General features: G+C 45.7%; 1 protein-coding gene across 10 annotated transcripts; it reads left to right on the top strand.

Moving 5' to 3' along the window:
• The first annotated feature begins 1,616 nt into the window (after positions 1–1,616).
• USP11 (ubiquitin specific peptidase 11) lies at positions 1,617–16,147 on the top strand. 10 transcript variants are annotated; one of them, XM_033105409.1, is made up of 21 exons: positions 1,617–1,810; positions 8,223–8,332; positions 8,503–8,633; positions 8,926–9,043; positions 9,392–9,537; positions 9,647–9,708; positions 9,830–9,929; positions 10,318–10,491; positions 10,588–10,746; positions 11,113–11,337; positions 11,471–11,554; positions 11,664–11,758; positions 12,246–12,452; positions 13,082–13,134; positions 13,268–13,543; positions 13,632–13,702; positions 13,831–13,943; positions 14,892–15,041; positions 15,127–15,239; positions 15,413–15,501; positions 15,582–16,147. In XM_033105409.1, the coding sequence occupies exons 1-21, from the start codon at positions 1,665–1,667 to the stop codon at positions 15,717–15,719; spliced, it is 2,760 nt and encodes a 919-aa protein (XP_032961300.1). In that variant the 5' UTR covers positions 1,617–1,664; the 3' UTR covers positions 15,720–16,147. The 10 variants fall into 10 exon arrangements, with proteins under 10 accessions (XP_032961300.1, XP_032961308.1, XP_032961335.1 ...); XM_033105417.1 differs by having other exon boundaries at positions 1,619–1,810; positions 13,301–13,543; XM_033105452.1 differs by lacking the exon at positions 1,617–1,810 and adding an exon at positions 2,358–2,469.
• Positions 16,148–26,122: the final 9,975 nt, after the last annotated feature.

Raw genomic sequence — 26,122 nt, 5'->3', positions numbered from 1 at the left:
ATGCAGCTGAGTTGTTACCCTCATCCGTGCCAGGTCTGGGCTGGGGTCTGGAATCAGTAATAAAGACAACCCCTGCCCCACAGAGGTAAATTATGAGATCGTGTATGTGGGGCGGGTTGAAATTGTGCACAGAGAAGGTATTCTGGACACTCCAGGCCCAGGGACCTGTGTGCATGCATGGGCCTAGAGGTGTGGAGAGGCGAGGTGTGTTCTTGCCTGTGGGACGGGGTGGTGAAGTGAAAGAAGTCACTGAAACAGACCCAGGATCGTGAGCCTGTCCTGGGGAGTTTGTGGGATGGTCAGATGGGGATAACCAAAATACAAGTATGTAGATGCAGGGAACCAGAGGGAGATACTACTGTTATCACCAATAGGGAGGGTGGGGAGCCCTAGCAGAGAAAAGAATGGCATAACCTAGTGCAATGATTCTGAATCGGAGATAATCCTGCCCTGCCCCCAGGGGACTTTTGGCAATGTCTGGAGACACTTTTGGTTGTCCCAACTGGGAGGCGCTAACGGTATGTATAGTGGGAAGAGGCCAGGGATGCAGTGCAACATCCTGCACTACTTCCCAAAACAGAAATGCCAACAGTGCGGAGATTGAGAAACCCTGGCCTAGTGTAACGGTTCTGAAACTTTTGGTCTCAAGCCTTTTATATTCTTTAAAGTTGAGGACAGCCAGAAAGCTTTTGCTTTTGTCACAAAGCCTCTGAAAACTTCCACCACACGTGCAAGAGAGAATGACAATAAAAAAAGTATTATGAAACTATTTTTGACTTTGTGAACCCCCTAAAGGGCCTCCTGAACGGATTGAAGCCTAGGAACACAGTTTAAGTATCTCCAGCCTGGTGTTTAAGGTCACAGCTCGAACTGGAATTCCTTTATTCAAACCACAGCTCAGCCACTTACTGGCTGGAGCAAAGTGAAGTAACATTTCTGGTCCTCAGCTTGCTCCACTGTTGCCCATGGGCGACTGATATCTGCTGCCTAAGGCTACCATTTACTGCAATAAAGCACTTAAGGCTGTTACTAGTTATCATTGCTGTAACTCCGATAAATACACAGGGCCTGGGGCTGACTTCCATTCAACACGGTTATGGAGAGAACAAACCTAGTTCAGACAGGGAAGCAGTCCGCAGGCCTGGGTGGCGCTGTGGAGGTGGTGACCTCTTTCGCATTGGATTTTGATAGACGAGAAGTGTAGTGCATTGAAAGAAGGGCATCCTGGTCCGGCTAACAAAAACGCCGCTCCCAGGGTAGGGACCCGCGGTCCCCAGCAGAGAACCGAAAAGACCTGGTACCTTTGTGTGTCCTCGAGCACTCCCCAGTATGTCCTCGTCTACCTCGGGGACCTCTGCCTCCACCCTCCACACAACCATTTGCAGGGACTCAACATGGCGTTAGGATCCCACAAGGCACCTTTGTCTCTCTTAGCTCCCAACTGGAGGTTTTACCCCGCCTATTAGTCTGAAACATCACCACCCACGGTCCAATGCCGGCCTAGCGCTTGGACGTGTCCCACCGTGGTGCCCATTTCCAAGATTGTAGGAGCCCCCGGCTAGTTGGGGGGCTCCGCTTCCGTTTCCGGGCCAGAATCCGGAAGTGCCAATTGAGGGGGACTCCTCTATGCCCCTGCGAGGGCTGTAAGAGGAGGACGAACGGCGATGGCGGCGGTCGCAGCGAATCCTTCGGCTACGGCCGAGGACCCAGAGCCACAGCGCGAAGCGGTGCCGGGCCTAGAGAGCCAGCGGCGCCAGATTGAGAACGTCGAGAGTGGGCGAGAGCGTCCACTACGGGCCGGCGAAAGCTGGTAAGACTGGGCTGCAAGCGGAGCCTTGGCTAAAGGGATAGTGGGGGTGTTGGTGATGGTGGAGAACTTGGCGCCCAGGTCCGCAGTTCGGTGGGGGCGGGGGTGTGGCCTGTGGCCTGTGGGACGGAGAACGAGCGGGGCAGAGGGGCGGGGAAGTGCCTGTGAGTGATCGCTTGGTCTGGGAAAGAGGCGTGGCCCGGGGGTGGAGCCTAAAGCCTGAGAACCAGATGGGGTTTGTTATGGAGAGGTAGGGGGCGGGGCCTGATAAGAAACGGCCTTGGGGGTGGGCCTGGTCCTCCGTAGAGGAACTTGGAACCTGGGAAGGAGGCGGTCCGGCGGCGGTTGGGGGCGTGGTTTGCGTGGAGTCACGTAAATCTGGGGGCGGGGGCGGTTGCTCCACGGAGCCTGAGAACGAGGCAAGGCGGTGACGTCAGGGAGAAGAGCGAAATCCGAGCTGTGGGCGGGAGAGCGGGGCTCGCGCCTGGTAACGAAGTACGTGACGTGCGCCGAGGGGCGTGTCCTGAGGCTAAGGAAAGACTGCGGCAGAGGGGAGGTGTTGCTAGTGAAGCAGAAAATGGCGCCGGCGAGTGAGCGAAGTTTGTGACGCGGCGAGGTTTTTGCTTTCGGACGAGGCCTTCCCAGGTCGGAAGAAAGTGCAGGTGATTGGCGCGGGAGGGACCTTCGATGTTATATTTGGTTTCTGTTTTAGTACTGTTATTTTTTTGTCTTCAGGGAAAAAAAAGCGCTATTTTTAAAATGTTAATGAGTATCTCGATAAATAGGGTTGTTTTTTACTGATTTCATGGCTAACCAGTGCGTGAAATCTACTGTTTCTGAGTTCAGTTTCTTTTTTGCCGAATTGTATCTCCTTTTTTAAATTATGAAATACGTAAGCCTTAAGCAAATTGTATAAAACGTTTAACGTAGCCCAAATCGATGGACATTCTATAAAAGTAAACGGCCGTTTTGAATAAACGGCTATTCAAAAATTTCAAGGTCGTGAAAGACAAAAGATGAACTGTTCCAGATTGAAGGAATTAATGGGATTTAACAAGTTAATGGTAACTAAATGAAACGTGCGATCCTGGATTGGATCCCGGAGCAGAAAAAATAAATAATTGAAAAATGAGGCTTTTTTTCCTCATAAAATTAATTTTCTCTTCTTTACTGTAAAAGATGTTAATGGGAAAACTGGTGAAATTTGACTAGGTCTGTAGATTCGATATTAGGACCGCTAATTTCTGGCTTTTGGTAATTGTGTTGTGGTTGTGAAAGAGAATATCTTTGTTTGAAGGAAGAACATGCCGGAATATTTAGGGGTAAAGAATCATCAGCTTACTCTCAAATGGTTGAAAAAATAGGGTATATAAAACTGTATTTAAAGAAACAATGGTCGAGCAAATGGGTAAAATGTTAAATTTGGTCTTCTGGATGGCGGGCATCCGTGAAGTCTTTGTATTACTTTTGCAGTTATTCGGAGTCTGTTTCAAAGTAAAAAAAAAAAAACAAAGAACAATAAAACAAAAATTTGTGAATTCACCACTCGGGTTAAGATTCAGACGGTTACCTTAAGAAAGCCTTCTGTGCCCCTCCCAGATGAAAATTCAGGAAACTGTTATCCTGAATTTTTAATTTTGGTAAATGTTTTTCCACCACTGTATGCATCCAAAAATAGTGTTTGTGGTCTAAGCTTTAATTTTCCTGGAGAATATATATGAAACCATATTGGATGTATACCGTGTACATTGTATCAGGTGGTACATGGTATCCACATGACGTCGTTTGTGACGTTAGCCTTGATCACGTAGTGAAGGTGATATCTGCTCGGTTTCTCCACGGTAAAGGTACTATTTTTCTCTTTCCATGCACAGTAATTCTTTCAAAAACATAATCTATGTCCATCTGTACCTCAAAACATTTTAGCAGCTTCCCACCTCTTGCAGTGTAAATGGTAAAATTGTTAGTGGCTTGCAAGGCTTTATGATTGTGAGGCTGGTCCCCAGCTCTGATTTCTCCTCAGATCTGATTACCCTCCCCCTCACCTTCTCCAACCGGCCATATTGGACTCTTGCTGTTCCTCTAAGGCCACGAGCGGGCTCCCACCTCATGGCCTTTACAGGGAGGTCTGCCCATCTTACAGAGATCTTTAATCACGGAACTGGTAAAATATATATATTCCTGTTACTGGAGAGACACGGTTGAGATTCCCTAAATCCGCAATACGGAACCAAACACTTTTTTACACCGTTAAGCTATGGCTCTCCAAGGAAAAGCCTCAGTCCATCCTGAGAATAAACAACAATAACTGGAACGTCTTTATGGCCCGTTTAGAGGTGTTCAGGGTTTCCTTTTCGGGGGGATTGAAAATGTTTTGGAACTAAATAGAGGTTGTGGTGGCACAACATTGTGAATGTACTAAATGCCACTGAATTGTTCGTTTTTAAAATGGTTCGTTTTCTGTTAATTTAATTTTTTGTGTGTTATATCAGTAAAAAAGTTAACCCACCAATGTTGGTTCAGTATTGAAGCCAGTTTATCTCTGCTACTGTGGATAATATCAAGAAGCGTTTTTCCTTAACTCCATTTTTTTATATGCTTATCTATTTAGGTAAGAGCAAAGCATCTCAAGGTTCTTTAATTTGCCGCCTATTTTCTAGGGGTTTGCTACAGTGGTCAGGAAATTTGTGTTTAAAGCATTTTGAAGTCATGAACTAACCCCAAAATCATATACCTCGTATCAATATTAATATTTGCACCTTCTGTCTTTTGTCAGCTGGTAGATCTGGGTAAGGGCAATTGATTTAATTTCTAGGAGAAGCTAATATTTTAAGAGTAAATTCCAATCTAGGCTAGTATAGCTTCTTCGAAAAATTGTAGTGTTTCTTTTTGAGGATGAACCATCTACAAACGTAATTAGGGAAAGTGGAGGGAGTCTCTAGGTCTGTGCAGGGTGTGGGGTAGTTTCCTAACCAGAGGTAAGCAAGTATGGGCTTCTTTGTTCAGGTGAGAAGGAGGATGGTTGGGTTCAGTGTTGCAGAATGGATAATGATGTGTAAAGGGAAAGCAACAGTTAGGTTTCATTGAAGGTTAAGGACTAGCCTAGAAATATTGCAGGTTTTCTGTCGATGTAGAAAGCCGCACAGCACGGGGAACCATTAATTTAATGAAGACCCTAGAACTGAACTGAAATTTTCACATGTTTCTTTGGGGATCACTGCTGTAAGCTCTTAACAACATAGGATATGCCTTAGCGACTGGATCTAATGAAAGACTAAAACAATAGGTCTCTGACAAATCTTTTGTAACTGAGTCAGTATTCCTAGTGCTTGTTCAGACTTTTTACGAACCAAAAAGGGAAAAGCGTTTCTGAATCTAGAATCCTGGAGGGGGGAATCTTTTGGTAGAGAGTTACTGTACCAGTCTTGTTGCTTGAACATGGGTAGTATGCGTTTTAGTTTGAAAAGTATGCAGTTATTGAAAGATATTAGCATATCTAATTATATATGTAACCATAATCAACCTAGGAAGATGAACTATTTCATTTTGTCATGTTTTAAATACTAAGTTTGAAAGATGAAAGGGCTTTTATTAAAAAAAACCTAATTAAAATTTGGATCATTTTAGGTAAACCTAATTATATGCCTATTATCATTCCTTTTAGAGGGGGAAGTAGCTACCAAAACTATCCCAGAGATAGTTTAGGGATAAAAGACCATTTTAATAGTGTTATTCTGAATTTGGAGCCTGAATTTTGGAAAGATAAATCAAGAATAGTTGTTGGGGTTCTCTTTTGTTTTGTCTGTTTTAAATAAAACGACAACAAGAAAAGCATAGTTGTTAGAAAAGACAAGATATAAGTTGAAGTAAAGACAAGAAATGTAGTCAACTTTGTAAAACCACAGTGATAAACGGCAAAGATTATTAAGAGCTTAACTTTTATTTTTAAAGCAAGGAATCTCTTTTACATGGGTTAAGGTATTTTTTAAATGAGTGAAGAGGATCTCAGAAAACACCAAGAGTTAACAATAATTTGGTGACGAAAAAAGAACTTCTAATTTGGGCATAAATTAATGTGGTCATTTTACAGAAAAAAGCCCAAATTCTAATTTTCCTTCTTTTGATTTGTTATTCGTGTAACAATTTACAGGAAAGGATTTATTTATATGCCTTTATATATGTATTTAGGTTTATGCAGATATATAAATAATAAATTTGAAACAATGTCCTATTTGCCGTCTGAACAAGCTAACCACCTTTTAATAAACAAGCAGGAAACCATCTCTTAATTTATATCTGTTTTTATCTCTCTGTAATTGTATCTAATATAATTAACCAATTACGTAAATTATCTTAACCAAAATAACCAATTTTCTTTTCTCCAGACACAAGCGAAAACTACTACGGGACAGAAAATATTGTTCAGTAACTTATTTCCATAAACATACACTTTATAGCATTTTAACAAGTTTGAGGAAGCGTAAGTAAACATAAGTGACTTCAGCAAGATCAGTTGTACTTCTATGTACTGGCAACAATAATAAATTCATTTAGGATAGCATTCCCTCGTAAATGAATTTATTGTAGCCAGTATATAGAAGTGAATATAGGAGTGAATATAACAATGCAGGTGCTTTTCAAGTGTCTTCCGAATTATGGTTGTAATTTGTTTATGAACCTTCAGTCTTCTATGGAGCCTTCAGAAATTCAGGTTGTAGCCAGGTCTGTTTGTTTTGCTTACCAGCTATAAGGAGTGATTTTAATGTTAATTCCTTAAAAATCTGCTTTAAAAAAAATTGAACAATGCTTCTTTCGCATTGAATGCCCCATTGAGGATACATTAGCTTACCTGAATAAATTAACCTCCTAGACTGTCGATGGAAGCAGTAAGAACCATGAAGGGGGGTGAAGGGTCAGTGTTGGGGTCTTCTGGATGAGTGATGGAAGGTGTGTGGCATGAACCACCAGAGTGGGGAGAGTGTATGTCCATGCCATGAGTGAAGTGCAGGATCTGTGGGGATCAGTGCAGCCCCCCCAAAAAAACCCACAGAAATCTGCCTATTCAGGCTGCTTGTGACAATTGCAAGGTTTTTCTATTCCTCCACCCCCCCCACCATCTTGCTAATAATCCTTTTATAAACTATAAACAAAAGAAAATCCGTTTTAAAAGAATCCCTTTTATTGGGTTAAATTGCTGGAAAAGTAACCAATACTATATTCCATATTTTTCATCAATTTTGGAGTTGTACGGGGGGGGGCGGGGTGACAGAAAATGTATACACATGACTTGTATGCATCTTTTGTTACCGGTAAATATTGAGTATTACAATTTTAATAGAGTTTTTCCCTTAAAATGTGTATACATTTTTTTTTGCACCCTCTGTATTTAGTACAGCCTTCTATGTGCCAAAAAATGCATAGCAGAGCAGTTTGTGCGTGGGACAGGGATTGTACATCTGTGTGTATGTGAGCTTTTATGTTGAATCCCTGGGATCGAACAGTAACAGCTAACATTCATTTAGCACTTAATATATGTCAGTTATTTTTCCAGACTTGAGAATTTCTCATGACATTTTACAAAGACAGATTTCAGCAGTCCTAAATGTTTATCCTAGTAGTACATGTAAAAGTTTCTCCTTTAAAAGAGAGCCAGGCAAGCTGTACACTTAAAAATGGTTCAGATGGTACATTTTGTGTTGTGTTTTTTTGCCACAATTTTTTAAGAGTGAGCTAGTCAACATGAGCTCAGAAATTTATATAAAGCCAAAATAAATGCTAAATATAAAAATGATGAAACATGGCAGTACGCAGTCTTTGAAGGTAAACCTTACGATTTTAGTATTTTAAATTCTTTCCTGTTTCTGAGCAGATTTCAGAATTTAATAATCCATTTCTTAGCTGAAGATTTTTGCCTCCATTTGTAGTCCTTCATACAAGCCCTGCACACTTAACGAGTGGCTAAAGCTTTATAACATTAGCTGCAAATAACCGATATTTTGAGTCTTAATTGAACTGTTATACCACAGACTAATGCAAGTGAGTGAGGTATTCTATAATAAAACCTCACGCTCCGTGGCGCTGTGGGTGTGGGTTTTTTCCCCTTTATTGAGCACATTTTCTGCTCTTAATCAAATCTTTTTTAGTATTCTAAGAAGTTAGGTAATCTATCCAAATCTGAGTTTCAGTGAATTAAGTTTTGCACCTGACTTATTTTTAGATGATGCTGAAACTTTTTCGTGTTGAATTCTGGAAAGAGTTGCTTTTTCTAATTGATAATTGGCACATAACATTGTCAGTTTTAGGTGTACATGAAACTTGACTTATAATGTGTTGATACTTTCAGTCTCATAACCTTGGGAAGGGGTAAAACTAAGCCCCAGGTAACCATGTGACACCCGTGACCTGTCTGGTCCAGGTTCCTTGTGGAGCAGCACTGGTACAGACAGTGGGAAGTGTACGTGCAGGGAGGAGCGCAGGACTCGAGCACCTTCCCTGGCTGCATCAACAATGCTAAGCTCTTTGAAGGTACCGGGCCTCTGCCTCCCCACTTCAGCCTAGCCCCGGAGCTCTTGTCCCTTCTGTTCCTACAAAGGATCGTAAGCCCCTTCTTTGTGCTGGGTCATTGGTGGGATGGCCAGCTGGCGCATCACTTGCCTTCCCTGATTCTTCTATCCCACCTCCCCCGTCCCCCGCAGACCAGATAAACTGGTGCCTCAAGAAGGGATTGGTGGAAGGTGAGGACTATGTGCTGCTGCCCTCGGCTGCTTGGCATTTCCTGGTCGGCTTGTATGGTCTAGAGCAGGGCCAGCCGCCCATTGAACGCAAGGTATGGTGGGTGGGAAGGGTGCTGGGGGGTAGATTGTGTGGAGCGTGGCGTAGGAGGAAGGCCTTATCGGCCCCAGGTGGGTCCAGACCTGTGTGTTCGTGTGTCGCCATAGACGCTGTGTAGACATATCTGTGTCTGCACTCCTCTCCCCTCATAGGTCATTACTCAGGTATCTCGGTGTGTCCCCCGTGTGTGTTTGCCTGTGTATATGCTCCTCTGATCTCAGGCCGTTGTGCTGCGTCAGTGTATGCTGTGTGGGGACACCTGTGTGTGCGCCCTTCTTCCCTTCTAGGTTGTAGAGCTGCGTGGCACCCAGAAGGTTGAAGTGTACCCAGTAGAACTGCTGCTTGTCCAGCACAGTGATATGGGCACACCCCACAGTGCTCAATTCAGCCAAATAGATTCTATTGGTGAGTCTAAGCGTCACAAACGAGTTGGCGTTTCCCAGCCACGGGTCACAGCTCGATGACCTAAGAATGCATGGGGTTCGGCTGCGGTAGACTGAGAAGGCCTTGGTCAAGTTAGGTGGAGGCCCCGAGGTGTTCTCTGGAGCCCCAGGGGTACGTGAGCCGGGTTGCAGCGGCTTTGCTGGACGGGTTCCAGTCCTGGGTGTGGCTCAGCTGTTGTGGGTTCATCAGGGACACGAGGTGTTGACCAAGTGTGCAAGGTCTGGGGGGGGGCGGGGGGCCTGGTGCTGAGAGGGGTCGATTATTCAGGGCCCCAGGACGACCTTGAATGTGTTCTTTCACCCTCCGCAGACCTCGTTTTGCGTACCGCTCGAGAGAAGTTTCTGGTCCGCCCTGAGAAAGAGACACGACTCTGGGTCAAGAACTCACAGGGATCTTTTGAGAGGTTGTGCAACACACGTGTCACAGTGCTTGACGCTGCTCTCAAGTCTGGGCAGGTAAGGGTGGGGAGGGCTTTTCTGCTCTCCAGCAGTGCTCAGGCTGGGGGAAGTGAGCTAGGCCCTCCACGAATGCCTGTCCCACTTTCCTGTCTCTTCCTCCCACCAGTTGGTGGTCATGGAGACCCGAAGCAAGGATGGCACTTGGCCCAGCACACAGCCGCAAGCTGGGTAAGCCCCTGAGGTGTCTGGTCCAGAGCCGGGCCCCACAGCAGGCAGCACGATGGCGCCCGTGAACACAATTCCCCCGCATGGAATACGTGCTCGGCTGATAGTTTCTCATCCACCCCAGGAACAAAGCATCGAAGGAGGATGAGGACTTCCAGGGCCAGCCAGGCATCTGTGGTCTCACCAACCTGGGCAACACTTGCTTCATGAACTCAGCCCTGCAGGTAGGGCCGTTAGGGCTGTGACTGGCACAGCCGCGGGGGTGGCCATCGAGCAGTGGGGGTTGGGGCAGAGCCAGAGGGCCTGCAGGGCAAGGGGTCAGGTTGGAAGCTAGGTCCCCACAAGGCTGACTTCACATGCCCGTGTTCCTTCCTGAAACTTCACTACCTTCTCTACTGGCCCCCGCTTTCCCTTTTCTTCTCCCTCTTGTCACCATGTTGTTCTTTCTTCTCCTGAAATACTGCTGTATTCTCTCTCCCATTCCTGCACCTTTCTTTCCCCCATCCCTCTGCCCCTTCTCTCTTTCTTCCCCCTTCCTCCTCACTTCCTTTTCTATCCCCACCTTGGTCACCTTTCTCTCCTCTTCTCCACCTCATTGCCCTGGCCCTGCAGTGCCTCAGCAATGTGCCACAGCTCACCGAGTACTTCCTCAAAAACCGCTACCTGGAGGAGCTCAACTTCTGCAACCCGCTGGGCATGAAGGGGGAGATCGCAGAGGCCTATGCGGACCTGGTGAAGCAGGCTTGGTCTGGCCACCACCGCTCCATCGTGCCCCAAATGTTCAAGGTGTGACTCAGCCCTGGGCTGCCCCTAGCCCGCTCCCCCACTGCTCTTGACTCTCCTCACTCCCTCTTGTGCTAATGGCCCTGCCCATCTTCTCAGACCAAGGTCGGCCACTTTGCATCCCAGTTTCTGGGCTACCAGCAGCATGACTCACAGGAGCTGCTGTCATTCCTCCTGGATGGGCTGCATGAGGACCTCAATCGTGTCAAAAAGAAGGAATATGTGGAGTTGTGCGATGCCGCCGGGAGGCCAGATCACGTAGGTGCTCCTGAAAGCCCCATTAAAGCCTCTAGGGCCTCTGCCTCGGGGATTCTCTGGCCCCCCTGGGCTATCCCGTACCCCACCCTGCCCCCGCCCTCACCTCCAGCCTCGGTCCCAGCCTTGACTCCAACACGACATCTGCCTCCACACCCACCTCAGTCACCCTGCCCCACGCAGCCTGCTGCCCAAAATAAACCCCAAGCCTGCCAGTGAGCACAGTACCCAGACCGCGCTCGCTGTAACTCCACCTCCGGACTGGACCAGTGGCCCTCACCTTAACGCGAACCCCATGCACATCCACCCCAAAACATGGTCCTCCCTGCCCTGGGCAGGCCCCACCACCTACCATGACACTGTCAACAGGAGGTGGCTCAGGAGGCTTGGCAGAACCACAAGCGGCGGAACGATTCTGTGATTGTGGACACTTTCCACGGCCTCTTTAAGTCCACGCTGGTGTGCCCTGATTGTGGCAATGTGTCTGTGACCTTCGACCCCTTCTGCTACCTCAGTGTCCCGCTGCCTGTCAGCCACAAGAGGGTCATGGAGGTCTTCTTTGTCTCCATGGACCCCCGCCGCAAACCAGAGCAGGTACGGGGCATAGTGACATTGGGGACACGAGGGACACATAGAGCTAGTTTGATTATCCCTCCATGCCTCAGGGTTCCTGCACTAACTCAGCTGCATGCCCTCATTCTCTTTTGTGGACACTTGTCTCCCTCAGCACCGGCTCGTGGTTCCCAAGAAAGGCAAAATCTCGGATCTTTGTGTGGCCCTGGCCAAACACACTGGTGTCTCACCAGAAAGGGTAAGGCTCTGGATGGAAGGAGGGTGGGATTCAGGGGCAGGGGGGCGGAAGGGCCTGAGGAGACCTTGGAGACTGACCAGCCCGTCCCTTCTCGGCATCCTGTTCCCAGATGATGGTGGCCGATGTTTTCAGTCACCGCTTCTATAAGATCTACCAGCTGGAGGAGTCTCTGAGCGGCATCTTGGACCGAGACGATATCTTCATGTGAGTGAAGGGACTGGGGAGGTCGGGGTTCCTCAGGAACCTCTTTGCTTAACCACTCTCCCTCTCCCCTCTCCCAGTTGACAGGGTATCTGCCCTGTACAGGGCTTCAGCCGTGTACCTTAGCAGGGCAGGGGCTTTGGAAGTCTTTGAGTAACTAAAATAGAAAGTGCTTCACGAGTAGAAAAGTTCTTTGTCAACCAAGCAGTGTTTTCCAAAAGCAAAATGGTTTTAAATCCCTTTGTTCCTAAAGGGTTTTGTTCACCCCATAAGTGCTTTATAGCTGCAAAGTACTTTATAACACCTCACATAAAGAACGTGCCGTGTAAATCATCTAACAGCTTGCAAAAGCACAGAACACGGGGTGACTCTCAGATCCTTTTAAAAAATATTTTCAGGCTGCGAGGGGTGAGTGGATGGAGCAACTGGGGTGGAGTCTCAGAGCTTTGAGGTGTCCTGATCAGGCGTGACCTGATGTCCACCCCCCCAGATATGAAGTGTCAGGCAGGTCTGCAATCTGCGAGAACTCCAGAGAGGACGTGGTGCTCCCTATCTACTTGCGTGAGCGCACCCCAGCCCGGGACTACAACAACTCCTACTATGGCCTGATGCTGTTCGGACACCCCCTGCTGGTGTCAGTGCCCCGGGACCGGCTCTCCTGGGACTCCCTGTACCACATCCTGCTGTACCGCCTCTCGTAAGTCTGAGCTCACACCTGGGAGTGTGGCTGCTTGGCTGCCACCTCCGTCACATGGCCACCAGACAGCTCGAACAATATGGCCAGAGAGGAACATGTAGGCTTTTTCTTTCTCTCAACCTCTGGCTTCGCCACTGCTTCTCCGACGTAGGTGCTGGGGATACAGAGGTGAAGCAAACAAATGAAATACAGACAGCTTCTCCTTGTGCTTAACTCTCCTCCCCGGAGAGGCTTGCTCTCTTGTAGTCTTCCCAGCGGATTGATGGTGGGCTTAAAATCCGGAGTCCTCCCTGAGGCCAACAGCTCTGTGCTGTCCGGCTTAGGCTCCCTCACGTCACACTTACAAATCCACTCCTCAGGGGCCTCCCCTGCCCGAAACTGACAGCACATGTGTGTCTGTGAGCCAGTGACTTATCCCCCCTCAGGTCCACGCGCCTTAACTGTGGCACCCCGGGCCCTCCAACTGTCAGGCTGCGTCTTCATGCATTTCTGGGTCGTCTCCTGAGACCTTCTGGGCTCCTCACTAACAACCATTAGGGTGGCTTCCATTGTGAGCAGAGTAGAATCCCGGGCTCTGCCCTCCCTGCCTTGTGCACCCGCCCCCCCAAGAGTCTCTTGTGTCTCCACAGACGCTATGTGACCAGACCCAGCTCGGATGATGAGGATGATGGCGATGAGAAAGGTGAGGAAGAGGATGGACAGGGATGAGGGTCTGTACAAGTGCTTCTGAGGGTGGGGGGGGGATCTGTGTAGGTCTCCCCCCCACAGGGTCCACCTGGATGGTCATTGCCACTCACCCCCTGGGGCTGACACAGGCGCACCTGTGACGTCCTACCCTATCCTAGCAGACGTGGCAGCTAAGGACAGCATCCCCAAGCCTGGACACGTGGCTGGGGGCAGCTCCCAGAACCCGGGGCCAGAGCAGGCTGGGCCCAGCTCTGGAGTCGCAGGCGGGAGCCGCGCCCCCGTGAACAACTCCCCTGGACCATCTCACTGGCCCCAGAGAGCACGGCGCAAGCACCTGTTCACCCTGCAGACGGTGAACTCCAACGGGACCAGCGACCGCTCGAACTTTAACGAGGATACTCAAGGTGTCTCCTTCAGCTGGGCGGCGGGGGAGGGAGGCGGGGGGAGGGGTTCCCTGGCGGCAGGGCACATAACCACGTCCTTCGCCCCCAGCCCAGCCATACATTGCCATCGACTGGGAGCCAGAGATGAAGAAGCGGTACTATAACGAGGTGGAGGCTGAGGTAAACAGGGTCCGGGGGGGGGCACTCGCAGTGGCGCCCCTTCAACTCTTTACACACACACACCCCAAGTCCTCCATGCTGATAACCACTCACCGCTGCCTCCTTTTATCCACACCTCCCGGCCCTAGGGCTACGTGAAGCATGACTGCGTCGGGTATGTGCTGAAGAAGGCTCCTGTGCGGCTGCGAGAGTGCATTGAGCTCTTCACCACTATGGAGACCCTGGAGAAGGAAAATCCCTGGTGAGGGACCAGACCGGGGCCTGTGTGGCTCCAGTTACGTGGGACCACCTGCCCAGGTCCCCATTACATCTAAATACACCTCCCTTCCCCGTCACTCAAACCCTCCTGTCACTCTGGCCACCAACCTCCTAACCATGTCAGAGCCTTGGCCTGGGCTGTTCCTTCTCCCAGGAATGCTCTTTTCCAGTTCTCTGGCAGGACTCCTTTGTTTTGCTCAGGTCTCTGATCCACTGTCACCTTATCAGAGAGAGATGTGCTCCTAACAGGGTTAAAAGTCGCTTCCCCCTCCCCCCCCCAGCTGTCACTTCCCAGGGCTCTTTTTCTTCCTGGCCGAGCAGTACTTTCTTTCTAGCTCAGTAATACCGCTGGATGTCACATGCTAGGTCCCCTTTTGCATCATTATTTATCTGCTCTGTTAGAGTAAGCCCCTTGAGAGTGAAGACGTGAGTAAGTTCACTGTGTGTCTCTTCTCACTGATTTTAACAGTGTGGGGGTATGCAGTAGGCACTCAGTAGATCCTTGCGGAGTAAACGTAACATAAAGATAACCAAAAAGATAAAGCTGGTCTCAGAAATAAGAGCAATAGAAAAAAAACTCAGAGCAACATCTCTGTGGAGCAGAAAGGAAGCAGAAATACAAAGTAGCGCCAAAGGAGTCAGCAGTACAGCTAGTAACTACCTGGTGGGTAGGTGGGTGGTGACGGAAGTAGGCAGAGAAAATGAGAGGGCCAAGTATCTCATGGCCGGAAGCACTAGTACAAAAGCGTATCTAGAAGGCAATCGGTGAGCACTTGAATGAAAGGCGGGATTTTAACATGTAAAAAGCAAACTTAGAGGGCCCAGCGGGCTGGAAATAAGAGCAGCATCTGGACGGGTCAGGACCCACAAAGGCCACCTGGTACAGAGCATGCCCAGCAAGTGTCCGGAGTGACTCGGGCTCTGTCTGCAGGTTCTGCCCCTCCTGCAAGCAGCACCAGCTGGCCACCAAGAAGCTGGACCTGTGGAAGCTGCCGGAGACGCTCATTATCCACCTGAAGCGCTTTTCCTACACCAGGTTCTCCCGCGAAAAGCTGGACACCCTTGTGGAGTTTCCTCTCCGGTCTGTGGATGGGAGGCTGGCTGGGGGGGGTAAGGCAGGGAGTGGGGAGGGGCACAGGCTGGTATTAACCTCCCCCCACCCACAGGGACCTGGACTTCTCGGAGTTTGTCAAGCCGCACAACGAGTCGGCCCCAGAGCTGTACAAATACGATCTCATCGCGGTGTCCAACCATTATGGGGGCCTGCGTGATGGACACTGTAGGTGGCAGGCTGTGGCAGGGGCATGCCCTGGGGTGGGGGGTACGTAGCCAGGGACTGAGTGGCTGTGTGAGCCTGTGGTGAGGGCCTCAGGGTGGGAGGGGTGAGAGACTGAACCTGGACACCTCTTAGGGGCCAGAAGGTAGTTAAGGACAGCTCCCCCTCTCTTCCAGACACAACATTTGCCTGCAACAAGGACAGTGGCCAGTGGCACTACTTTGATGACAACAGCGTCTCGCCAGTGACTGAGAATCAGATTGAGGTCTGACTTGCGTCCTACCCTCTCCCCTTCTCCTGACGCTCCCCGCCCCGATCCACCCTAACTCCTGTCCTTCCCCACAGTCCAAGGCAGCCTACGTCCTCTTCTACCAACGCCAGGATGTGGCGCGTCGCCTGCATCCCCAGCCGGACTTATCTGACCCTCCAGCACCTCCTGCCTGCGGTCAGCCCCCCAACACCGAGTTCATGGATGTGAACTGAGCAGGCCCTGGCCCTGCCACGTTAACAGAAGTTATCTCTGTTCTCTTCTTTCCCCTCTCCAGCCGCCCCCCCTCCGACCCTTATCCTCTTAACCGTCCCTTTAACTATTCTCTTAAAGGTGTTAGGTGCCCCAGTGCCAGGTGTTGCAGGCTTAGTTGTGGCTACTGTTCTCCTGTGCCGCCATGTTGCTGTTTCTTGGGGAACAAGAGGTGTCTCCTCCCGGCAGTGTGACCCTGCCTGTGTTTGCCCCTTAGAGCATTAACCTTCCCTTCTATTCTCTATTTATGGTGTTGCCTTCCCTCTGTTATCAACCTGGGGTGTTCTGCATGGGTGGTGGTGGGGTACACCCGAACACAAGAGTGTATTTTCTTATTGAGACCCTGTATCTTTCTCTGTGTATACATAAAGTGCCAGTGTGTTTCTCGGCAGTGTGGGGTTTTTATTTCACGTACTTACTAAGCACCAGTCGTACGCCTGTGTGGTTATGTGCTTATTGAATGCCAGAGGTGTGACAGATGCTGCTCTGAGTGCTTGTTGAGCGTCAGCTGTGTGCCAGGTGCTATTCTGAGTGCTTTTGACGCACTCTCTGCGCGCCACACACAATTCCCAGGACCAAGTATTTTCCAGAGCATTTTACACATTGAATCTTCACAACAGTCTCACACAAGAGTTGTCATCTCGATTCAGATGGGGAAACTGAGGTACAGAAGTCAAGCAGTTACTCAAGTTCTGTCAGGAGGTCAGCACACATCATCGTCACATACACCGGTGTCGGTCTCTTGGGGACGGCGGGCGGGGGCGGTGGTTTGACCTCCCCGCCCAGGATGGAAACCTTTTTGTGGACGTGAGCTGCACTGCAGCTGGTGTTCCGGGGGCGGGGGTGGGGTTCACCTGGAACAGAGGCATCCATGTGGGTAAATGCATGGTTTCTGGGCATAAAGATACTATCTGGACCAGCTCACAGGCCCCCTGTAGTGTCCTCTGAGGAGAACTGCAGAAGTGGTACATGGCCCAAACCGGCCAACCTGGCAGGATAAAATTGCTGTGTCCGTGTTGCCCTTGGACTTAGCCACCTCCCATCGTGACCCCAGCTGTCTCACCAGCAGGATCCCTCCAGCCTCATCCCAGAGAAGAGTGAGCTGTAGCACCCACCATAGAATGGCTACCGCATCGGAGGCCATTTAAGCACTGAACGCCCCCCACCTGACCCCTCCTGTAGGTGCCAACTCACCTCTGAGAAAGGAGTGTGAGGTGGAGTGGAGCAGACAGATGTGTAGTATGGACATAAGCCTCTAATTCTTCACACTGAGGAAGGGAATCCTGTTCAGTGGCCATTTTGAAGGGACCATTCCCACTGGGTCTCAACATTGCCCCCAGCCCACTGCCTTTGCACCAGACCTGACAAGACCCACTCGGGGGGTCACTTGGCCCAGCATTACCACCCACAAACCTCCCAGTCGCGCCGTGACACAGGCAAAAATCGAGGTAGCTGTGAGGAAACCAACTCAAACTGACTTAAGCAAAATGAACAAATACTGATTTCAGGTCTAACTGGATCCAGGAATTGAAAAACTGTCATTTAATACTTCAGGTACACTGATTTAAGTACTACGACCCCATTTTGCAGATGAAGCAGGCATAAAGAGCTTGTTCAGAATGAGCTGTCAGGACAGGAAGACCTTACTACTTATGAACGCTCAGTCCTGGACAAAGCCCTCCCAAAGTGCAGTCATTTCAAGTTACTTGCCAGTTTTAACCAAAGCCGTCTTGAAAAGAGCTTGCATAGCAATCAGAAATACGAGACAACAGATACAGTTACACAAACGCCTCAGATTGGAATTCTCAGACATCAGGGTAAAAGAGCAATGTTTTCTCTGGTCACGGAAATAAAGATGATTACAAGTGAACAAGAAATGTAAAACTTAAAAATGAGTTGAAAAAGGAGTGCTAGACCTGAGAAAATTTAAGCCGGTGAGGTTAATTAATGTCACTGAGGAGGGAATTGGTGAATTGGATATGTTTGAAAGCGTATTGAGGAATACAATGCACCTTTTAAGAGATTTTCAAGTAGACTAATGTATTTTGATAAAATATGAGTGTCAAACTAAAGAATAGAAAAAGTATAAACTTCAAACAAATGAGGGAAGAAAATAGTAATCCAGAAGAAGGCAAGAAGAAAGGAACATGGAGCAAGGTGCACACAATCAGTTTCAAGTAAGGTCTGCTCTGTCCCCTGCAGTTCAAGGCAGGGGAGCGGGAACCTGGCTGAGACCTTGACCGCGACTGAAACAACCGCCAGGGTGCCAGAGGGTGGGGCGGGGGCGGGTATGAGTGTCACAAAATGTTTCTGTGATTTTGAACATGGCTTTTTCTTGATTGGATGTTTGTTCAGTCGCTGTAAACCTTTCCCTACGATTTTTCAGAGCTCTGACAGTTGGTTCTGATTATTCTTTTTTCATTTCTGTTGGGGAATGAGAGCTTGGAGCTTCCTACCCGGCATTGTGCTGATGTCACTCCTCTTGTGTATTGTTTTAAGTGTGTTTCTTAACACACTTAGGTAGCATGTAGTTGGGTTTTTTTATATAATCTAATCTGACGATATCTGTTTGAGGTGTTAGATCATTTAGGTAGTATGAGTATTGATATATTTAAGTATGAGTCATCTAACTATTTGTTTTCTTATGCCCTCTTTTCCTCTTTTTCTGCTATATTTTGGATTAAATTTTTTTAACGATTCCACTTTATCTCCTTTGTTGGCTTATTAGCTATAACTCTTCGTTTTATTTACTGATTGCTTTAAAGTTTACAGTATACGTCTTTAACCTATCAAAGTCTACTTTCAAGTGATGTATACCACTTTGCATATAAGAACTTTACAACAGTGTGCTTCCGTTTCTCCCTGCTCAGCCTTTATGCTATTGTAATTGTGCATTTTACTTTTACATGTTATAACCCCCCAAAAATTATTTTTTTACAGTCAATTACTTTAATGATATTTAGATAAGAAAAGGAATTGTGTATGTTTACCCATGTAGTTGCCATTTCCAGTGCTCTTCATTCTTTTGTGTAAGTCCAGATTTCCACCTGGTATCATTTGCCTTCTGCCTGAAGGACATCCTTTAACATTTCTTGTAGTTGAGGTGTGATGAATTCTCTCAGCTTCTGTGTGTCTGAAAAAGTCTTTATTTCACCTTTTTTTTTAATTAAAGTTTATTGGGGTGACAATTATTAGTAAAGTTACATAGATTTCAGGTGTACAATTCTGTAATACATCATCTATAAATCCCATTGTGTGTTCACCACCCAGAGTCAGTTCTCCTTTCATCACCATATATTTGATCCCCCTTACCCTCATCTCCCACCCCCCACCCCCCTTGCCCTCTGGTAACCACTAAACTATTGTCTGTGTCTATGAGTTTTTGTTTCTCATTTGTTTGTCTTGTTCTTTTGTTGTTTTTGGTTTATATACCACATATCAGTGAAATCATATGGTTCTCTGCTTTTCCTGTCTGACTTATTTTGCTTAACATATTTCACTTTATTTTTTGAAAGACATTTTTATGGGTACAGAATTCTGAGTCAACAGTTTCGTTTTGTTCAGTATTTTAAAGACATTAACTCCACTGTCTTGTTTGCATTGTTTCCAGTGAGAAATCTGCCATCTTATCTTTGTGCCTGTGTGCGTAACATGTCTTTTTTTTTTCCCCTTGGCTGCTTTGAAGATTTTCTCTTAAGCACCATTTTGAACAATTAGATTATGATACACCTTCGTGTAGTTTTCTTCATATTTCTTATGCTTGGGTTTCTTTGAGCTTCTTGGATCTGTGGATTTCTGGTGTTCATCAAATTTGGGGAAAGTTTGGCCAGTATTTCTTCAAAAACATTTTTTCCAAAGCTCCCTTCTCTCTCCTCCTTCATGTACTCCAATTACTCGTGTATTACTGTGTTTCCCTGATAATAAGATCGGGTCTTATACCGTATTTCCCTGAAAATAAAACCAGGTCTTATATTAATTTTTGCTCCAAAAGACGCATTATGGTGTATTTTCAGGGGACGTCTTATTTTTTCATGTCCAACAATCTACATTTCTTCAAATACAGTCATATCTTCTTCTGGAACCTCGTCATAATGTACTAAATGCGTCCGTCTGGCTGACGATCTTAACTGGGGCTTATTTTTGGGGTAGGTCTTATTTTCAGGGAAACATGGTAGGCTGCTTGGAGTTGTTCCACAGCTCACTGACGCTTTTACCTCCTTACTCTGTGTTTCATTTTCAATAGTTTCTATTGCTGTGCCTTTAAGTTAACTAATATATACTTCTACAATGTGCTGTTCATCCCATCTTGTATATTTTTCAACCAATACATTGTAGCTGTTCGGTTTGGGTCTTTTTTATATTCTCAATGTCTCTACTTACCTTTTTGAACATATGGCATACAGTCATACAAATGACTGTTAATGTCCCTCTGCTAATTCTAACATCAGTGTCAGTTCTAAGTCAGTTTTGATTGATTGGTTGTTCTTCTTATTATGGGTTGTGTTTCCCTGCAAAGATATTTCTGGCAATCTTTGGTTGGATCCCAGACATTGTGAATTTTACCTTACTGATTGCTGAATATTTTTGTCTTATAAATCTCCTGGAGTTTTATTCTGGAATGCATCTAATTTTCTTAGAAACAGTTTGATCCTTTCAGGTCTCGCTTTTATGATTTGTTACGCAGTTCCAAAGAAGTATTTATTCTAGGGCTAATTATTCCCTACCACTGAGTTCCCTAGCCAATGACCTGTGAATTATGAGTGTTTCCAGCCTTGCTGGTTGGATTAACCACTGTTTCTCACCCTGTGTGAGCGCCAGGCATTGTTCCCTACAACCCTTTTGGACAGCTTTCTCCCCAGTCTTGGGCAGTTTCCTCGCACACATAACACCAATTGATACTGTGCTGACTGTTTAAGCAGGACCCTCTGCAGAGCTCCAGGGTCCTGTGCAGCTCTGTTCTCACTGGTACTCTGTCCTGTGGACACTAGCCATCCTGGTCTCCATGGGCTTTCAGCTCTGATGCTCCAAGTCAAGGGGTCTTCCAGGTTATGCCTGGGGTTCCCCTCACTGAGCTGTGGCCTGCATAATCCCTTCAGGCAGTCAGCTGGGGAATTCATAGGGCTCACTTCATTTGTTTCCAGTCTGTTGGGGATCACTGTCCCTCATTTTTTGATGTGCATTATTTTGAAAACTGTTGTTTAGTGTATTTTGTCTGGTTCTATTGTTTCAGGCAGGAAAGGTTAAGTCTTGTCTTGGCTGGAAAGAGAAGTGCTTTCCCTTAACTTTGTAGAATTTACTTAGCTGTTCTTTTTCTAATTTCTTGAGATGGAGGCTTAGCTCACTAATTATTCCAACTTTTTGCATTGCTACATTTGTAATCTTAGGTACTAAAAGACAGAAATATGCTTTGTAAAAACCACATATGCATAGATTTATTTATTATCTTTAATACTATTGGATTCCTTAAATTCTTTTAATCCAAAACCAGTAATACATTTGTGATATAATTATAGTTTTTTATGCCATTATCGTCCTCATCTTGAAAAAAACTTTCCCTAACAACTGGTCAAAAATGGATATGAATATGGGTGTCTGTATATTTTTAAAACTTTTTCTTATAGTACCTTTACAACATTGTACATTCTTTCAGTGTAATAAGGAGCTAGAAGAGAGCAATCTGGAAGTTACAAAGAGATATGGAAGGCAGAAGGAAGCAAGGAGAAGGGGGAACAGAAAGGAAGAAAAATGAGGAGCACACGGATGAGGTGTATAGTTACAGTTTCCATAGAATGCAGTGCGCGTTTGGTCGCGGCCCACATGCCTTTGCCAGCCACCCCCACTGAGCTGGTCACTGCCCGTGTTAGCTGCTCCATGAAGCGGAAAAAATACTATAGAAGAAAATTGTGAATAAAGCTTGTTGGTGTTGTTAAGAATTAACAATGTCTGAAAGCAGGGTTCCATAGGAGCATCTTTGTTTGTCATTGCCAAGAAAGATCCATGTCCTAATCTCTGAGCAGCTCTGGAATCTGGCTTCTTTCTATTCTACAACCTGACAAAAGCTTGGTTTTGGTTTGCTCTAGCAGTTACACTGCCTGAGGAGCCCTCTCTCTATGAGTGTCCGTGAAGGTGAAATATGTGTTTTAAAATAAAATCTGTTTTCGAATCTATCCTAGAAACAAAAGCTCTTCAACAATTGTTAAAAACTGTGTAGTGCTTTAATATCATAAAAACAATAATGCGGATGGGACTTCAGAAATTACAAAAGGCTTCCAGATACATTTGCATTTGCCCTCTGTGATAACACTGTGGACTGTGGTGGTATCACTGCCATGTTGCAGATGACAGCTGCTGCTCAGGAAGTTAAGCGTTTTGCCCTTGCCCAAGGTCATGTAGCAAATAAGTGGGACTTCTCTTTCTACTGCTCTACTTCTTCTAACGTGCTGAAAAATCCATTTTGTTTTTTTTTTAAAAAAGTACTTTTCAGTTCTCCTAATGAATTTGATCATGTGTAAGCTTTTCTTTACCAAAAAAAAGAAAAGAAAGGAAATCTATCCCTATAATTTGAAGGAGTGAGCCATGTTGGTAGGACCAACTCTAGAGATCAGTTAATCATTTTAGATTATCTCATTCCTTAGCTTTACCTTTGTGCGCCCAGCCACGGTGGGGTTAATGCTGTCCTGGTTTGTGAAGGACTCTCCGTCACAGGGTGGGCAACGGAGGGGTGACAGCTTCATCAGGATTGCTACTTTCTTAGTGGTTCTGGCATGAGGTTTAAAAGCAAGCAGTTTAACATAGCTGGCTTTCTCTAGAAATTTTCCCCCCCAAATTTCATCTATTTGTGGTAGGTTTTTGTTTTAACCCAGAATCAAAAAAAGGAGGTGGCTGTTTTGTTGCCCAATAGAGACAGAATATCACCTGCTTTGACTATTTGCATGGCTCCGTCCCTATCTTTGGCATGCTCTGAGGACTCCACAATGGAATGGCATAGGGCTGACTCTTCACTTTTATAGGAACAGAGACAATAGAAGCTTCAGATTTGCTGTTGTGTAATTTTTAAATGAAGGTGAAGTAATTTCATTTACAAGAAAACAAGTTAAAAGAGATAATTTTGTGTTTTTGGAGAATGAAAATAGTTTATAATAACCATAGTCCAACGCTTACATCTTTACTGATGTTAAAACTCAGCAGAGGGTAACTGACTTTTGGGGGGAATCACTTTGCAAGTTCTATAGGTGTTTGACCACTATGCTGTACACCTGAAAATAATATAATACTGAATGTCAACTATAATTGAAAAAATTTAAATTAAAAAAGAAAACTCCAACAGAAAGTATTTATTGGAGATAGGCCAGGGAACCACCCAGCAGAGTTAGGCACATTAAGTAAGCTAATTTTATTGGGTTTATAGAATTAAATAGATGATAAGGAAATGTATTAAGTGCATGTATTACTTGTTGTTGACTACATTTGAAGCCCCAAAGCCCTCTCTTTTTAAAAAAACTTTTATTTATTTTAAATGTGTTTTTCCAGGGCCCATCAGCTCCAAGTCAAGTAGTTGTTTCAATCTAGCCGTGGAGGGCGCAGCTCGCAGTGGCCCATGTGGGGATCGAACCAGCAACTTTGTAGTTAAGAGCACCGCGCTCTAACCAACTGAGCTAACCGGCCGCCCTGAAGCCCCAAATCTCTTAGCAAAGACGTCTGAGTCTGGAGGGCAAGTGAGTGGTGAACCCACAGCTGGTGTGTGTTCTCCTGAGAGCTTTATTTTTTTTATTCCTTTTTTCCCCAGTTTTATTGTGATATAATTGACATATAACGTTGTATTGGTTTTAGGTGTACAGCATGATGATCTGATATATGTATATATTGTGAAATAATTAGCACAATAATTTTAGTTAACATCCATCACCTCACATACCAAGATCTTTTTGGAGGAAGAATGGACATCTTTAATTTCTTATTGGGATGCTGGGATGTTTATTATTTTTCCCATGGTATCCTTCTAACACCCCTCCTTATCCCCTTCCCATGTTTTCTCCAACAGTTTCCTAAAGTAGAATTTGTGGAAAACCTGCTTTGGTTTTTTTTTTAAGTTGGAATTTTATGAGCCAGCCCCTTTGTATGATAGTATTCCCAAGAAATCAGGAGTTACGTGTCTTTTTTGGAGGTACCATTTTTAAAACTGCAGCAGTCATTCATTAATTTCACCGAAAATGTAGCATCAAAAAGTGATAGTTACATTTTTAAAGCGTAATTAGATGATAACATTTGAGATAAAGGAATAATTCACATTCCACAGCTTGGTAATGTCCTCAAAATAGTGCTTTGGGTATGATAGACGTTATTCTCCAATGTCAAGAATGCCTCCTTCACCAGCAGCTAGGATTTTCCAGGGAGCTCTCCTATGCCATCTTACTTTAAGGACATGGAGCACACGGGGGGTCTAGTCAGAAGCCTGCTCCTAAGTCCCATCTCAGGCTTTGACCTTGTTCTCTACATCTGCAAACACAGTATGTTGGATGATGCTCTAAACACAGCTTTTGCTGCTCTGAGTTTCCATGGTTCCAAGAGCACAGATGAAATAACAGCATAAACTAAATTGTGTCGGTATGTGTTGCCTCTCTCTCTCTCTCTCTCTCTCTCTCTCTCTCTCTCTCTCTCTCTCTCTCTCCCTCTCTCTCTGTCTCTGTCTCTCTCTCTATCAGTATTCTAGGAAGAATATAATTATGGTGGATGCATTCCCGAATAATAATAAACAGTAAAACTGGGAACAATATGGCTGACCGTCTCTATGGTAACCTCCATTAACTATATGTATGCATATTTTACTCATTTTGGTAATTCATAGTTTAAAATATAAATGATTTTATGTTCACCATCATGCATTTGTGACCATCAGTTACTTTTGATGGTAGTGATTATTGACTATTGTTTCTACTCTAGAATCTTAAAAGCTGTGGAGGAGGTGGTGGAGGAGACACACAGAGAGAGATGACTCATTTTAATCTTTGCTGGAACAAACAAGTGATTACTTCAGAAAAAGATGATGCTAGCTAGTATCTACTCCCCCACCGGCCACACACACACACACACACATTCCCAAACACCTTTCCCACTGGTGTACAAAATGCCTTTCTGCATTGACTTTGTCCTTCAACCATTGCTGTCAGGCTGGGGCTTCTTTTCAAGTGCTATGTAGACTTTAGAGCACTTTGCATTTAAGTGAGTCTGGGGGAATCACTTCAGCAGAGATGCTTGGTTGTCTTATGCATGTGAGGACAGCTCTTTGAGGTCCTCACTTGCTAAAGTCTCATCATGAGAATTTAAGAACTACTACAGACCATCTTCATTGGCTTTATTAGACGAAATGGCTGAACAAACTAACTGTAACACGGCGAACTTGCGGCTTCTCAGGGTCATTACTAAGACAGCCAGTTATATATTCAGACCATGACATCTTCAAGGCAGATGCAGTTGATAAATCACTTCTCTCTGTGGCCTTCTGACAGTTTTCATTATGGAATTAGAAATGTACCAATATTTCCTGATGAATTTGCCAGTTTCACTGTCATCTCTTTTGTGAGCTATGAAAATGCATATTAAAAGAAGGATCCACAAGACAAGTACCATGATTTCACTTATATGTAGAATCTTAAAAAAAAAAGAACAAACGAAACAGAAACTCATAGACACAGAGAACAAATTGGTGCTCACCAGATGGAAGGGGGTTGGGGGGACGAGGTGAAAAAGGGGAAGGGATTAAGAAGTACAAACTGCCAGTTATAAAAATAGTCACAAGAATATAAAGTACAGCACAGGGAACATAGTCAATAATATTGTAATAATTACATATGGTGTCAGATGGGTACGAGACTCATGAAGGTGATCATTTTGTAAAGGTACATAAATGTCTAATCACTATATTGTACACCTGAAACTAATATAATAATATTGTGTGTCAACTGTGATTGAAAAATAAATTTAGAAAAAAGAAGGGTCCAGAATAAGACAGGAGTCCGTGATCCATGTTAGTCCCAGGAAGCATGATTTTATTTTGTTTTTGTATTGCTATGGACCAGGGCTTACGTTAACAGTTAAGTGGCCTGAACTGTTGTCACAGAAGGTGGTGTTTCTTAGAGGCTTTCTTTCTTTCTTTTTTAAGATTTTATTGGGGAAGGGGAACAGGATGTTATTGGGGAACAGTGTGTACTTCCATGACTTTTTCCAAGTCAAGTTGTTGTCCTTTCAATCTTAGTTGTGGAGGGTGCCGTTCAGCTTCAGGTCCAGTTGCCATTGTTAGTTACAGGGGTCGCAGCCCACCATCCGTTGTAGGAGTCGAACTGGCAACCTTGTGGTTGAGCCCACTGGC

Source organism: Rhinolophus ferrumequinum, chromosome X (genome assembly GCF_004115265.2).
Source record: "Rhinolophus ferrumequinum isolate MPI-CBG mRhiFer1 chromosome X, mRhiFer1_v1.p, whole genome shotgun sequence".
Lineage (NCBI taxonomy): Eukaryota > Metazoa > Chordata > Mammalia > Chiroptera > Rhinolophidae > Rhinolophus > Rhinolophus ferrumequinum.
The sequence above is the reverse complement of the archived record's forward strand: the minus strand, read 5'-3'. Positions and strand labels throughout refer to the sequence as shown.

Coding starts and splice junctions, on each gene's coding strand:
- USP11 (XM_033105409.1), top strand. CDS start 1,665: ATGGCGGCGGTCGCAGCGAATCCTTCGGCTACGGCCGAGGACCCAGAG. Junction 9,709..9,829: donor AGCACACAGCCGCAAGCTGG/GTAAGCCCCTGA, acceptor CATCCACCCCAG/GAACAAAGCATCGAAGGAGG. Junction 11,338..11,470: donor CCCGCCGCAAACCAGAGCAG/GTACGGGGCATA, acceptor TGTCTCCCTCAG/CACCGGCTCGTGGTTCCCAA.